At 48.5% G+C, this 12695-nt stretch overlaps 1 protein-coding gene across 5 annotated transcripts in view; it reads right to left on the reverse strand.

Annotated features, from left to right (window-relative positions):
* C3H1orf94 (chromosome 3 C1orf94 homolog) overlaps positions 1-10803 on the reverse strand; it is a 41857-nt gene extending 31054 nt beyond the window's left edge. For all 5 annotated transcript variants that reach the window (XM_070786886.1, XM_070786887.1, XM_019958441.2 and 2 more), the window contains exon 1: positions 10175-10803. In XM_070786886.1, the coding sequence (XP_070642987.1) occupies positions 10175-10503 (329 nt within the window). In that variant the 5' untranslated portion in view covers positions 10504-10803. The remainder of the gene's footprint in view (positions 1-10174) is intronic.
* Positions 10804-12695: the final 1892 nt, after the last annotated feature.

Genomic DNA, 12695 nt, shown 5'->3' on the forward strand with positions numbered 1-12695 from the left:
ATGAACCGCAGCATGCCAGGCCTCCCTGTCCATCACCAACTCCCAGAGTCCACCCAAACCCAGGTCCATTGAGTCAGTGATGCCATCCAACCATTTTATCCTCTGTCGTCCCCTTCTCCTCCTGCCCTCAAACTTTCCCAGCATCAGGGTCTTTTCCAATGAGTCAGTTCTTCGCATGAGGTGGCCAAAGTATTGGAGTTTCAGCTTCACCATCAGTCCTTCCAATGAACACCCAGGACTGATCTCCTTTAGGATGGACTGGTTGCATCTCCTTGCAGTCCAAGGGACTCTCAAGAGTCTTCTCCAACACCACAGTTCAAAAGCATCAATTCTTCAGCGCTCAGCTTTCTTCATAGTCCAACTCTCACATCCATGCATGACCACTGGAAAAACCATAGCCTTGACTATACGGACCTTTGTTGACAAAGTAATATCTCTGCTTTTGAATATGCTATCTATGTTGGTCATAACTTTCCTTCCAAAGAGTAAGCGTCTTTTAATTTCATGACTGCAGTCACCATCTGCAGTGATTTTGGAGCCCAGAAAAATAAAGTCAGCCACTGTTTTCCTGTCTATTTCCCATGAAGTGATGGGACTGGATGCCATGATCTTAGTTTTCTGAATGTTGAGCTTTAAGCCAACTGTTTCACTCCCCTCTTTCACTTTCATCAAGAATCCCATCACTATATGGCAAATAGATGGGGGAAAAATGGAAACAGTGACAGACTTAATTTTCTTAGGCTCCAAAATCACTGCAAATGGTGACTGTAGCCACAGAATTAAAAGAAGCTTGCTCCTTGGAAGAAAAGCTATGACCAACCTAGACAGCATATTAAATAGCAGAGACATTACTTTGCTGACAAAGGTCCATCTAGTCAAAGTTATGGTTTTTCCAGTAGTCATGTATGAATGGGAGAGTTGGACTATAAAGAAAGCTAAGAGCCAAAGAATTGATGCTTTTGAACTGTGGTGTTGGAGAAGACTCTTGAGAGTCCCTTGAACTGCAAGGAGATCCAACCAGTCCATCCTAAAGGAAATCAGTCCTGAATATTCACTGGAAGGACTGATGCTGAAGCTGAAACGCCAATACTTTGGCCACCTGATGGGAAGAACTGACTCATTGGAAAAGACCCTGATGCTGGCAAAGATTGAAGGCAGGAGGAGAAGCGGACGACAGAGGATGAAACGGTTGGATGGCATCACTGACTCAGTGGACATGAGTTTGAACAAGCTCGGGAGTTGGTGATGGACAGGGAGGCTTGGCGAGCTGCAGTCCATGGGGCTGCAAAGAGTCGGACGTGACTGAGCGACTGAACGACAGCAACAATGCAATAGGACCCACAGACAGATATGAATTTCCCTCCAGACACTTCAGCTCCCCCATCTCCACCCTTCCCGTCCCTCAGGGCAGGTGTGACAGTCTTAGAAGGCAGATTGGCTGGTATAAGTGAGACCTCCCACCCTGCCCTCAACCTGACCCGCCATGCCCTGGAGGTGAAAGAAGGGAGAAGAGAGGAAGAGACCAGCAGGCAGAAGTTGGGCCTTGGACTGGAAGGGTTAGGGTGTGTGGCGGGGTGGGGAGTGAAGGATTCGGTGAGCTGGGGAATGAGAAAAGAAATACTGGGGAATAAATACAGCAATAAAGGAGCTTCGGCTGGGAGCTACAGAGTGATTCTTATTGTTCAAATTATCTTTAAAACTTTTCATTTGAATCTGTTTAATAAGAGGAGGCTTACCCTAAGGAAGAGGTATTTTTTTAATGTGACTTGGGAGCTGAATTGGAAAGAATGTTGCAACAAAGATATTAAAAAGGGGATTAAACCAAACCACTGGTGGCCCATCTCTGCAGGCTCCCAGAACCTGCGACACGGCTCCTGAAACCATAAAATTAAATTAAAAAGGGGGACACGGGACGTGGGATGTTAATCATGATTCGTCTTGGCCTTCACTGCTCATGGCTCCCAGTACTAAGCAGACATGCAAGGGCTATTCTGAAGGGCCCCTGGTGCCAGGAAACAGCTCTGGCCTTGAAGCTTCACCAGGTTCCTATCCCTGTTCTGCTCCCTGCGAGATGGATGACTCTGGGCAAGTTGCCTAACTTCTCTGAGCCCTGGCTTCCCCACCTGTAAAACAGGAATAATATTAACCATCGATGGAGAAGGGTTGCTAAGACAATGAGATAAACAGAAAATGGAAACAACAGAGCTTGGCACTTATCAGTTGCTCATGAAAACGTCAGTTCCCTTCTTAGGCTTAAGGCAGAAGGAAGAAAAGAGCTTGCAATGTCTTGGCTTCCTGACATCCTGTCCCCACATCACTCAAAGCTTCCTCTGAGGACTGTGACCTCTCACTTGGCCCCTGGCCACCTCTGGGCCTCATTCTCCTTGCAGTGGCATTTTTATGGCTCATCCATCATTCACTTACTCATTCATTCATACACACTGCATTGCCACCGAGTGCCAGGAACTCGGCTGGGCACTGGGGAGACAATGATGAGTAAGACACAGCCCTTGCCCTTAAGGAGCCATGGTCAAGTGGGGGAAGGGAGACTGTTGCCACCGGCAGAGTACAGTACTTGCCAGAGGACCACCTCATCAGAAACCCTGCTCCGGAATGAGGCTGACACTTCTCACTGCGGCCCTGTGTCCTCCCCTCTGGCCAACAGTCAACCCAAGAGCTGGTTCTAAATTGACTCTTCCGTCCCATCACCCTCATCTAACGACCTCTGCCATTCGGTCCTCAGAGCCAAGGCAGCACTTGTCTGTCCTGCTTTCTCCTGTTAGATGATATGAGTTACAGAAACCAACTGTTGGCTCCACCTGCCTAGAGTCTCAGACCGACATGCTGGCCTCCACTGAGCACTTTCCCTTGGCTTAGGTTCTCTGGTATATAAGTCTCCTCCTCCCACACTATTGTTGATTACTTAACCCCTGTCATTTTATCCTTGATACTCATGATAACAGAGTGACAACGAAGATGGTGAATTTGGAATCACTATTTTCTGCCAAGTGCTGTGCAAACTTTGCATACATTCTTTCATTAACCTCCAAAACAGTCCTTTAGTGTGGTCACCATGACTTTTTCCATCTTTCAGATGAGGAAAATGGGGCACAGAAATTTTGAGCAACTTGACAACAGCTGGGAAGTATACTGGGATTCTAAATCCACCTGTGTCCTTATTTTATGGTTATCTGAGCCACCTTTAAACTCTTAGGAAAGAGAGGGGATATAATTGCTTACTTAATTTTTTTTAAAAAAGGAACAAAGAAGAGGGAGAAAGGAAAAATGTTAAATGGGGTCAGCAGTGAGAATTTTAAAGGATGATACACTAATTCCAGGTCTTTAAGGATGGGTAAGATTTCAGTAGACAGAAATAGGGAAGAAAGGCATTCCTGGTAGAGGAATAATTTGACAGCAAGGGAGTTATGCGCCTGCTCATGGTTTACAGGGAGTTTGGAGAAGAGCATTCAGGGCTACACCTAGAGAAGTAGGCAGGGCCAACTACAGAGACTCTTCAAGACCAGGTCAGGCAGTTCAGGACAAGGAGGAATACATGGGGATGCCTGAGTAGTGCTGTTGATGTGTTTCAGGAAGATGAAGTTGGCAAAGGGTGAAGGACATCCAAGAGGGAGAGGAACCAGGAGCAGTAAGACAAGATGGTCTGAAAATGGGGGAAGAGAGGCCTGCAGGGAGGCAAGGAATCAAAAACTGTCACGAAGGTGACCCACAGGTGCTTAAGGAGGTTGGAGGAGGGAAGGGCTGAGGCCCTTGAACCTCTGTCTGCAGCACCGATGTGCACTAATTCACTGACAACCAGGCTGGAGGATGCATCGATGTCAATGGGATGGGGATCACAGCAGTGGCTGAGACCCAGCCCTGGGACGCTTAAGGGAGGGGACCCTCAAGTGTCCATGAGAAAAGGATTCCAACTTGGGGAGTGGGGGTTCTCTCACCTTCCAAAATGTCAAGGGATTTGAGGATGTGTTTCAAGCCAAATGGTGTATGGCAGCTTCCCTCAGACTTTCAAAGAGGAGTCTGACCTCTTCAAGGGAAGAGAATGCTACCCAGGAGCAGAACTGCCTCTAGGGCAACAGTCTGAGTTCTCATGTGCAAGTCTTGTCCTCATCACTACCATCACTAGTTTTCAAGCTTTTTTTTTTTTTTAAGAAAATTTATAAATAAAAGTGGGGATATATTCCAAACAACTGTTATAGAAAAGTAAGATTCATCCCATTTCTTCCTGAGCTGGGTCTTGAGAAGAAAGTGTCCAAAAAGAGTCCTGTAAGCGCAACGAAAAATGGGGAATTCTCCAGGGATAATGGGAAATTGTGTGGGAATGGGAGTGGAAAGGTGGCTGTCTTACTGTTTAAATAAAAGTAGCAACAAGGGACGGGGCTTCCCAATGGTTCAGCAGTAAAGAATCTGTCTGCAATGCAGGAGACGCAGGAGACGTGGGTTCGATCTCTGAGTTGAGAAGATTCCCCAGGAGGAGGAAATGGCAAGCCTCTCCAGTCTCTTGCTGGGAAAATCCCATGAACAGAGGAGCCTGGCAGGCTACAGTCCGTAGGGAGGCAAAGGTAGGACATGACTGAACGACTGAGCATGCACGCAAGCAGCAACAAAGGGCTGGTTTGTTGAGAGTGCAGTTCAAAGGGGGCAGTGCCTTGGGTTCCAAGTCCCAGTGGCTCTCCCACCTGGAGGTCTGGCCGATGGGTGCAAACAGTGAAGATTTACTACAGCAAGTGCCAAACAGCCCTATTTCTTCTCGCAACAGATACCTCTGAAGTCTGCCAACCAGGAAATCATTTGTTTTTTAGATGCTTAAATGGATTTCCTTTCTTTCTGTAGCCTTATCCTCCTATTTGGGTCTGGCTCAGGATGACCTTCCAGCTCATCTCCCCCAGCTTCCTCCAGGAAGCCTTCCCTGAACCCCAAGCCCTGGTCATCCATGGAACTGGCACTTCACCAGGACCTTTACTCTATTATGTTGTGATCTGCCTTTCTCAAGACACTGAAGATCCCTGTAGGAGTTCGTAGATTGTCCCCATCTTTTTCGCCATTGTATTCCTTTCACACTTTGTCAGGCAAGCAGTAAATGAAGTGAAAGTCGCTCAGTCGTGTCGGACTCTTTGTGACCCCAGGGACTATACAGTCCATGGAATTCTCCAGGCCAGAATACTGGAGTATTCCAGCAGCCTTTCCCTTCTCCAGGGGATCTTCCCAACCCAGGAATCGAACCCAGGTCTCCCGCATTGCAGGTGGATTCTTTACCAGCTGAGCCACCAGGCAAGCAGTAGCCCCACAACAAATACCTGTTGAATGCCCTTGCTGCCACAGGAATCTGTGTCCATCCCACCCCCTGGACTGGCAGCTCTCAGAGAGATGGCTTTCTGTCCTCGTCATGTGTGTATCCCAGGGACCCAGCACAGGGCCTGGCACCCAGAAGGCGACTGTGAGTGTGTGTTGAATGACTCCATAAATGAAGGCATGAGCAAATTCCATTTTACAGGCCAGCCAACAGAGTCAACAGCAAACCCCAGACCCCCATCATGAGGCTGTGCAGTGTTAATAACAGGGAAACTGAATGAATAGGGAATCCTAGAATGTGAGTCAGTAAGTGACTTTCCACAATTCTTTTCGCCCAGATTTAAGACTAATTAAAAGATGACTGAATGAGATTGTGGAGTTAAACTGACATTAGATGGAACTACAGATTCCTCCCTCACAGCCCATTTCTCTCCATTTCTTCCTCAGTAAATTGTCCAACCAGTGCTCAAGCCAAAAACCTCAATTCAGCCTTGATGTCTCTGTCTGTGTGCCCCAAACCATCAGCAGGCTCCTTTGGTTCCCCTCAAAATATGAGCCAAATCCCCCTCTCTGTCCATCGTCACTGCCCTCACTCTGGTCCGGTCAGCATCACCACTGTGCTCCCTGGGCTCCTGTAGCATCTTTCCAGAGGCCTCCCAGCTTGCTCTCTCACCTGTCCCATTTCCACACAGCAGCTAGAGGCATCCTTAAAAACTAGTCCGTGCAATCGTGTTACACCCACTTCCTAAAATCCTCCAAAGGAGTCCTGTAACCCATATCATGGAGAATCAAATCTGAACTCCCCACTAGGTCCTCCAGGCCTCTGAGACCTTGCCTGCCTGTCTCTGATATCACCTTGGGCCACACTGCATCACTCACCACACCCCAGCCCTGTTGTCCCTCTCCAAGCCCACCTACACCACAGAGTCTGTGGTTTCTTTCCTTTCTACCTGGACATCCTTCCTTAGATTTTCACCCGACTGGCTCCTTCTTGGCATCCAGGTCTTGGCTCAAAGGACTGCCTCTCCTCAGAGTTCTTCCCTGACCACTCCATCTAAAGGAGGTCCCCTTAGTACTTTGTCAGTTTTATTTCCATAAGCTCACTCCTCCCTAGCTGAAATTATTGGTTTAATTTTAATGTGCTTACGATAGGTTTCTTCCAACTAGAACACCAGTCCTTCTTCCATCCTAAAGTTATATTCTTTTATTTACTTACTTTGTGCTTCTCTCCCCTACTTGAACGCAAGCTCTAGGAAAGGAGGACCTTGTCTGGTTTACAGCTCTGTTTCACTAGCTCTCAGCACAGTGCCAGGCACACAGTAGACTGCTTAATAAATATGTGTTGAATGAATAATTGAATGAATGAACTCGAAGTGTGTTCGTAGGCTGAAGTCAGCTCGGGGAGAAAAGTGAATGTGGTGTTAATTGCCGTGAACAGGAATATAGAATACAGAGGAGGAGAAGCCAGTCTGCTCAGATTGGATCATACCTGGGTTGTTGTGCTTGGTTCTGGTTCCTGCACTGCCCTAAGAACCAGCAGTGTGGGCAGGAAACGAACCAAACATGAAGGGAAGCTCAGAAAAACAAAGACACTCAGCTTACAAAGACACGAAATCCTAGGGAAGATGTTGTTATCATCTTTCAGTAACTAAAAGGGCCACTGAGAAGAAGCGGGGATAGGTTGGGTTTGGAGCCCTAAGGGCAGAATCCAGGTCAACGGGTTTGATAGAGACAGATTTCAGCACTAAAAGAAAATGATCTTTTGACAGTCAGGCTTCATAGAGAGGGAAGGCTACCTTAGGAAGTAGTGAGCTTCTCATCTAAGAAAGTGTACGAGTGGATAACCATCTAGCAAGGATGGCAAGGAAAGGATTCAAGCAACAGAAAACGGCCTCCAAGTTCTCTTGCAAACTTGAGATGTCTGGGTTTCCATGATAAATGGGGACAAAATAAAAAAAAATTCTGGCTAATAAGAGTTCAAGAACTTACTTGTCTAGCTGCCTTGATAGCAATTAACATTACCAAAACCCAAACTGGGTTTACGAATGAAACACTAGACAGATTAGCTGAGAGGCTGAGAGGTTATCTTGTGGGCCTGAAGCCGTCTGACAAATATGCTGGACAGCTCCCTGGATGTGAACTCTGTTAGCTATGTTTGCCCACCCAGAACATGAGACTGCCAAATATTTTGACCTTCCAAAAGGATGTCTCAGTTCCTAGGGGGAGTGGGTAAGGTGGTCCTGGGTTGGTTGTCAGAAACTCCACCACTTCCTAACTGTAGGACCTCAGGCCAAGAAATGAAGCCCTCCAAACCAGTTATTTCATCTGTAAAAAGGATTTGATTGAAAAATAGGGGAGGAAGAATTGAAACAAGAATGGACCAAAGTTAATAATTAATGAAGTTGATTGACAGACATTCACTATACCATTCTCTTTTACATGTTTGAGCATTTGCATAACAAAAAGTAAAAAGAAGGGGAGTTTAAAAATAGTCCCCAGTTCATGTAATAATTGTAGGGCTTAAAGAAATCACCATCATCATTATAAGGAATTTTTACAAATCCTAGTTATTACCGGGAATGTTTAAATATCCCATTTAATCATCCCAACAACCCCATGAAATGCATAGTAATCATCTCCATTTGGCAGATGAGGAAACTGAAGCTCACATAAATTAAACAAATCCTGCAGCTGGCACAGGGCTGAAAAGAGATCTGAAACCAGAGCTATCTGACTCCACCATTGCAGCTGCCTTTATTTCAAGAATAGCTCATTGTGTTCTACTTGGTTGATGCTGCACAATTATGATATCGTTTATTCATCTAAGGCAATGGTTTCCTAGCTCTTTTCTTATAGCAGAATCTTTTATTTCACTGCAGCCTTTACTTTACTTTTTTTTTTTAAGGATTTAAAAAAAATTTTAACTGGAGGCTAATTACTTTACAATATTGTAGTGGTTTTGGCATACACTGACATGAATCAGCCATGGATGTACATGTGTTCCCCATCCTGAACCCCCATCTCATCCCTCTGGGTCATCCCAGTGCACCAGCCCTGAGCACCCTGTCTCATGCATCGAACCTGGACTGGCGACTTTACTCTTGAACTCCAGTAAGCAAAAGCCATAAAAGCTGAACAGTTCTGGCTGAGGTGGGGATTGGGACCCAGAAATCAGGCCACTCAACTTGAAGGTGGCCTCCGAAGTACTCTAGCATTTATCAGCATCATCGAAGGCAACAAAAACAACCCACACCTCCAAGCCCAGAGAACTGCATTTAGGGACAGCCTCACTGGGATAGTGCAGCTGATTGTTTCCTGTCCCCATCACATTTGATCCTCATTATCAACTCGATGTGGACAGGGCAGGGCATATCACCCTCCATTTGCAGATGAGAAAATCAAGGCCAAGTGGACTGGCCAAAGGTTTGCCAGGTTCACTTTCCAGCCAAGTGCAGACTGGAAGTAGAGTCTGTCTCCACTAACTCCGTGAGTCCTGGCAGAGAGGGTGCCAGCTACTGGAAACAGCCACTGACCCTTGGGTCACAAAGTGGACAGTCAGCTCTTTGGCCATTGAGAGCTGAGCACAGCCCCACAGGCCCCCTGCCCAGTCCTTGTCCCAGAACAAATGGCAGTGGGTCTCAGTGCCACCGGGGGGCCAGATAGCAGGAGTCTGGCTATAGACAGGCCATTCCCATCCCAGCCATGTCCTGCTGAGCAGGGGCAGAGAGGCAGCAATAGCCAAAGTGCCTTCTACCCTTATGTGTAGTAAGTGAATGAGCCCCCAAAGGGCCGGACTTCAGGGAGTGTGAACTGGGAAGCAGTTACACTTTGCCTTTTCTAGCTCTTGTGTAGAAATCCCTGAAACCAGAAACAGTTGATAATTGCCCAAAGGGTTCCCCCACTTCAGAGCATTTCTGAGCTGAGCCGGAGCATGTGTTTTAACAGGCAACACTTAATTATCACTTAGTCTTTAATGACCACTTAATTATTAACACTTAATCCATCTGTAAAATGGGGACACGAATACCTGCCTCATTGGGACTCTGGGAGGATTAATTAATGTTTACAGCCCACTTTGAAGATGCAAAGCAGTGAACAAGTGCTCGAAGGTGACATAAATAACTCGGTGGATTTATTTGCTTTTCCTAACGAGGTCCTTTCTTCTTCTCTGCTCCTCCCTCTCCTTTCTAATATATCCATCCCCAACAATATCTGCCCAACTTTGCCCTGGTGGAGAAACATTTAGCTCTGTGTTTCCCAGATACAGGATTTCCCATCCAGGAAACGGGCTATTTACAGCCATCTTCCCGCACTTTAATTTTCTATTATGTCCTCTGAATATGTCAATGCCTTCCCAGTAAATATTTTGATGTGCGCTCTTGCAGCGGCTTCTGTGGAGGCTGAATGGGACAGCTGCTCCCTGTATTAGGGGATTCCAGATGTGGTTTAAAACCACCAAATTCATCTGTGCCAATGCCTAGCTCTACAGGGCGGGAGGGGAGAAGCATATTCTAGTTGCCTCTGGGGAAAGCCGCAGACATCGAACCTTCTCCCTTGCTAGGGTGGTTTTTCAAGGTCTTTGGATCTACCTTGGTACTGCCTACGCCTTTGCACAAGAAATGTCCTCGAAGTGGGCTGGCACAGCAGCAGAAATACAGTCCTGTTCTGGCCCTTCACCCAGGTAACTTCAGGACCCCAACCATTTTGTTCCTGTAAAGATTGTCAAAGGGCCGTGGTGGGTGGGGGAAAACACACAGCCTTTAGGGTTTAGCCAGGCAGAACAACAGGTCAAAACACTCCCCCCAGGCCCCGAAAGTCAGACCTCATCTCCTCCCTCCTCCCTTGCGTGAAGTAAGGGCACACTCACTCTTCTTGGAAGCTGAGCCCGTTGTCTCTTGGAGTGCCAGTCACGGGGGCAGAGAGCTGCTCCTTGGAGGTCCTGGGCTGCAGGGCCTCTGGCAGGCCCTGAACTCTCTTCCAGATTTCATGGCAAGTCTTGTCTAAGCTGTCCTGGGGTGTGTCCTGGTGGATCCAGATGTATCTGGGGAACGGGCCTAGGGCGGAGGGGCGCTTGGCCACCAGGGCGGAGGACGAAGCCAGCCCATTGCCACTGGCCATCCTCTTCCTCTCTTTCCGGAAGCCCCTTTGTCCACCCAGGGCTCGAAGACAGGATGACCATCCACCACCACCCCTCATTCACCAGAAAGGGCAGTGAGGATGGGGAGGAAGGAGGTCAGTTCTGTCTGACTGCTGGTCCAGAAAGGTGACTGTTCAGAGGCCCTTGGTTTGTGTTTGAAAGGTGAATGGAGGACAGCTTTCTTGCGGGGAGGGGGAGCTTATTTTGATCTGTTTTTAGTTGCTCTTTCCTGACTTTTGCCCCCCTCCCCCTCTCCCGTAGAAGAAAATATTTAAAAGTCAACAAAAACCAGTAGCTTAGTAACCGTGGAATCCCCCAGAGCTCAGGAACCAGGCGCCTGGGCGGGCAGAATGACATCTGGGAACAGCTGGAGGGGGAGGGCTGAGTCTCCCCACAGGCCCTGGCCCTCTCCCGTTGCCACACGACCCTAGGCTCAGTCCATCAGCGTACGCTAAGCCTGGGGGGTGCGGGGGTGAGGGCCTGGCACCGTGCGAGGCACCGGGGGCTGGGAGCCCGCCATCGGGTTCTCCCGGGAGGGTCTTCCCAGGCCCCTCGCCCGGCTGAGCCCCGCTTTGCTCGCCCCACCTGCCCCTCTGGTCTCCCTCTCCCGGCCGCTCAGCCGCCCGCCCGCAGGAACAGTCCCCGAGTGCCCAGCGCCCGCCCGCTGTCCCCAGCAGACACCAGCCACGGCCCTCCTCCCCGCCTCGCCGGGCTTTGGGGTTGTCGGGGAAGGGTCCCTAAGCCTTAAACGGGCACTGTCTCCGGGGGGCGGCTGGGCCAAATTGCCTGCCTGTGGCTCCCTGCCTGTGGACCCTTCCCGTCCAGCGCTGGAATTCCTTGGTGGGTTTCAAACGCAACGGCTAGGTGCGCGGGACGCCCAGGGTTCGGTCGGTGCCCCTGGCCCTCCGGTGGGGTGGGGGCGGGGCCCGGAGGACCCCAGGGCGCTTGCCCCCGTTAGAAGTCCAGGGCATCGCGCCCCCGCCTGGCCCGCCGCTCCTCCGCACCCACCTGGGTGCTGCCCCTGAGTCGCTGATTTCGCCCCTCATTGCCATTTGATCGGGGGGCTTACCATGTGCCTGGCGCTGGGCTGTTTCTGTGTCCTATTCACTCCGAACAACCTCATGAAATTAGTACCATTATGTCCTCTCCTTCTACATTTGAGGAAACTGAGTCTCTAAGGAGTGTATCCAAGGCCCACCCAGAAGCGGGGAACTGGAGTTCAAACCCAGGTACCCCAGGCTACTGAGAAAGACTGGTTGCCCTAGCGCTGGGCTCAGTGGTCCCCGGGGTGGGCGGGGGTGCAGAGAGGAGCTAAGCTGTTTGCAGCTGGGTGGGCTCCTCCCCTCACTGGAGAAGCTTCCTTAAGCAACCGACAGGGCTCTCTGAACCCAGGAGTCTATAATTGTTCCTCCAGTGTTTCCACAATAAAGGATGATGAAGAGCCCTCAAAAGAAGAAAGAGGCATGGGCTTGAATTGAGATGGCAGCCAAAAACGTATAGGGTTGAATCCTGACACTGCTCCTTCCTAGCTGTGTGACCCTAACAACTTTCTCCACTTCTCCCCTCCTTCATTCATTCCCCAGATATTACTGGAGCCCTCCTCTTTGCTGGTGAGTTGCTGGACACTGGAGAAGGATGAAGATGAAAAAGCTGGCACATTCCTTGCTTTCATGAAGCCTGTATTCTAGTGGAGGGAAACAGATCACCAACTAGCAGAGCAAATAAATAAGTAATAATTATAGATGAAATAAGGGCTCTGATGGGAACTAGCCAACAAAGTGAGGCACTGGAGAGAAGAGGGGTGGCAGCCTCAGATGACAGTCCAGGCAGACCTCTTTGAATAGATAAGGTAACACTGGAGATGAAACAGAAGGATGGAGAAAGGGTCCTTTTTTTGTAAATGGTGTTAAAAATTATTAGGAAGATCACATTTCCACCACACTGTAGGTATTTCATAAATATGTGTTGGATGAAGTTATGGGATACTCTATGAAGTGCCTGGCATACAGTAGGTGCCCAATACACAGTCTTGCTCTTTACAGAGGGCCTGAGTTCCTGGAAATATTGACTCTAAATTTTGAAATTCAAGCTTGATTCCCTTTTGATTTTCATTATAAAATTGAAGATGCGTTCCTTTGGGGAAAATTCCAAGGACCTAGACTGAATAAAATTATAGTTAAGAATGTAGAAAACCTTTCAGGACAGTGTATTTGAAGGGAAAGTGATCATTTCTGATGAAATATTAATAGTT

This window comes from Bos indicus, chromosome 3 (genome assembly GCF_029378745.1).
Source record: "Bos indicus isolate NIAB-ARS_2022 breed Sahiwal x Tharparkar chromosome 3, NIAB-ARS_B.indTharparkar_mat_pri_1.0, whole genome shotgun sequence".
Classification (NCBI taxonomy): Eukaryota; Metazoa; Chordata; class Mammalia; order Artiodactyla; family Bovidae; genus Bos; species Bos indicus.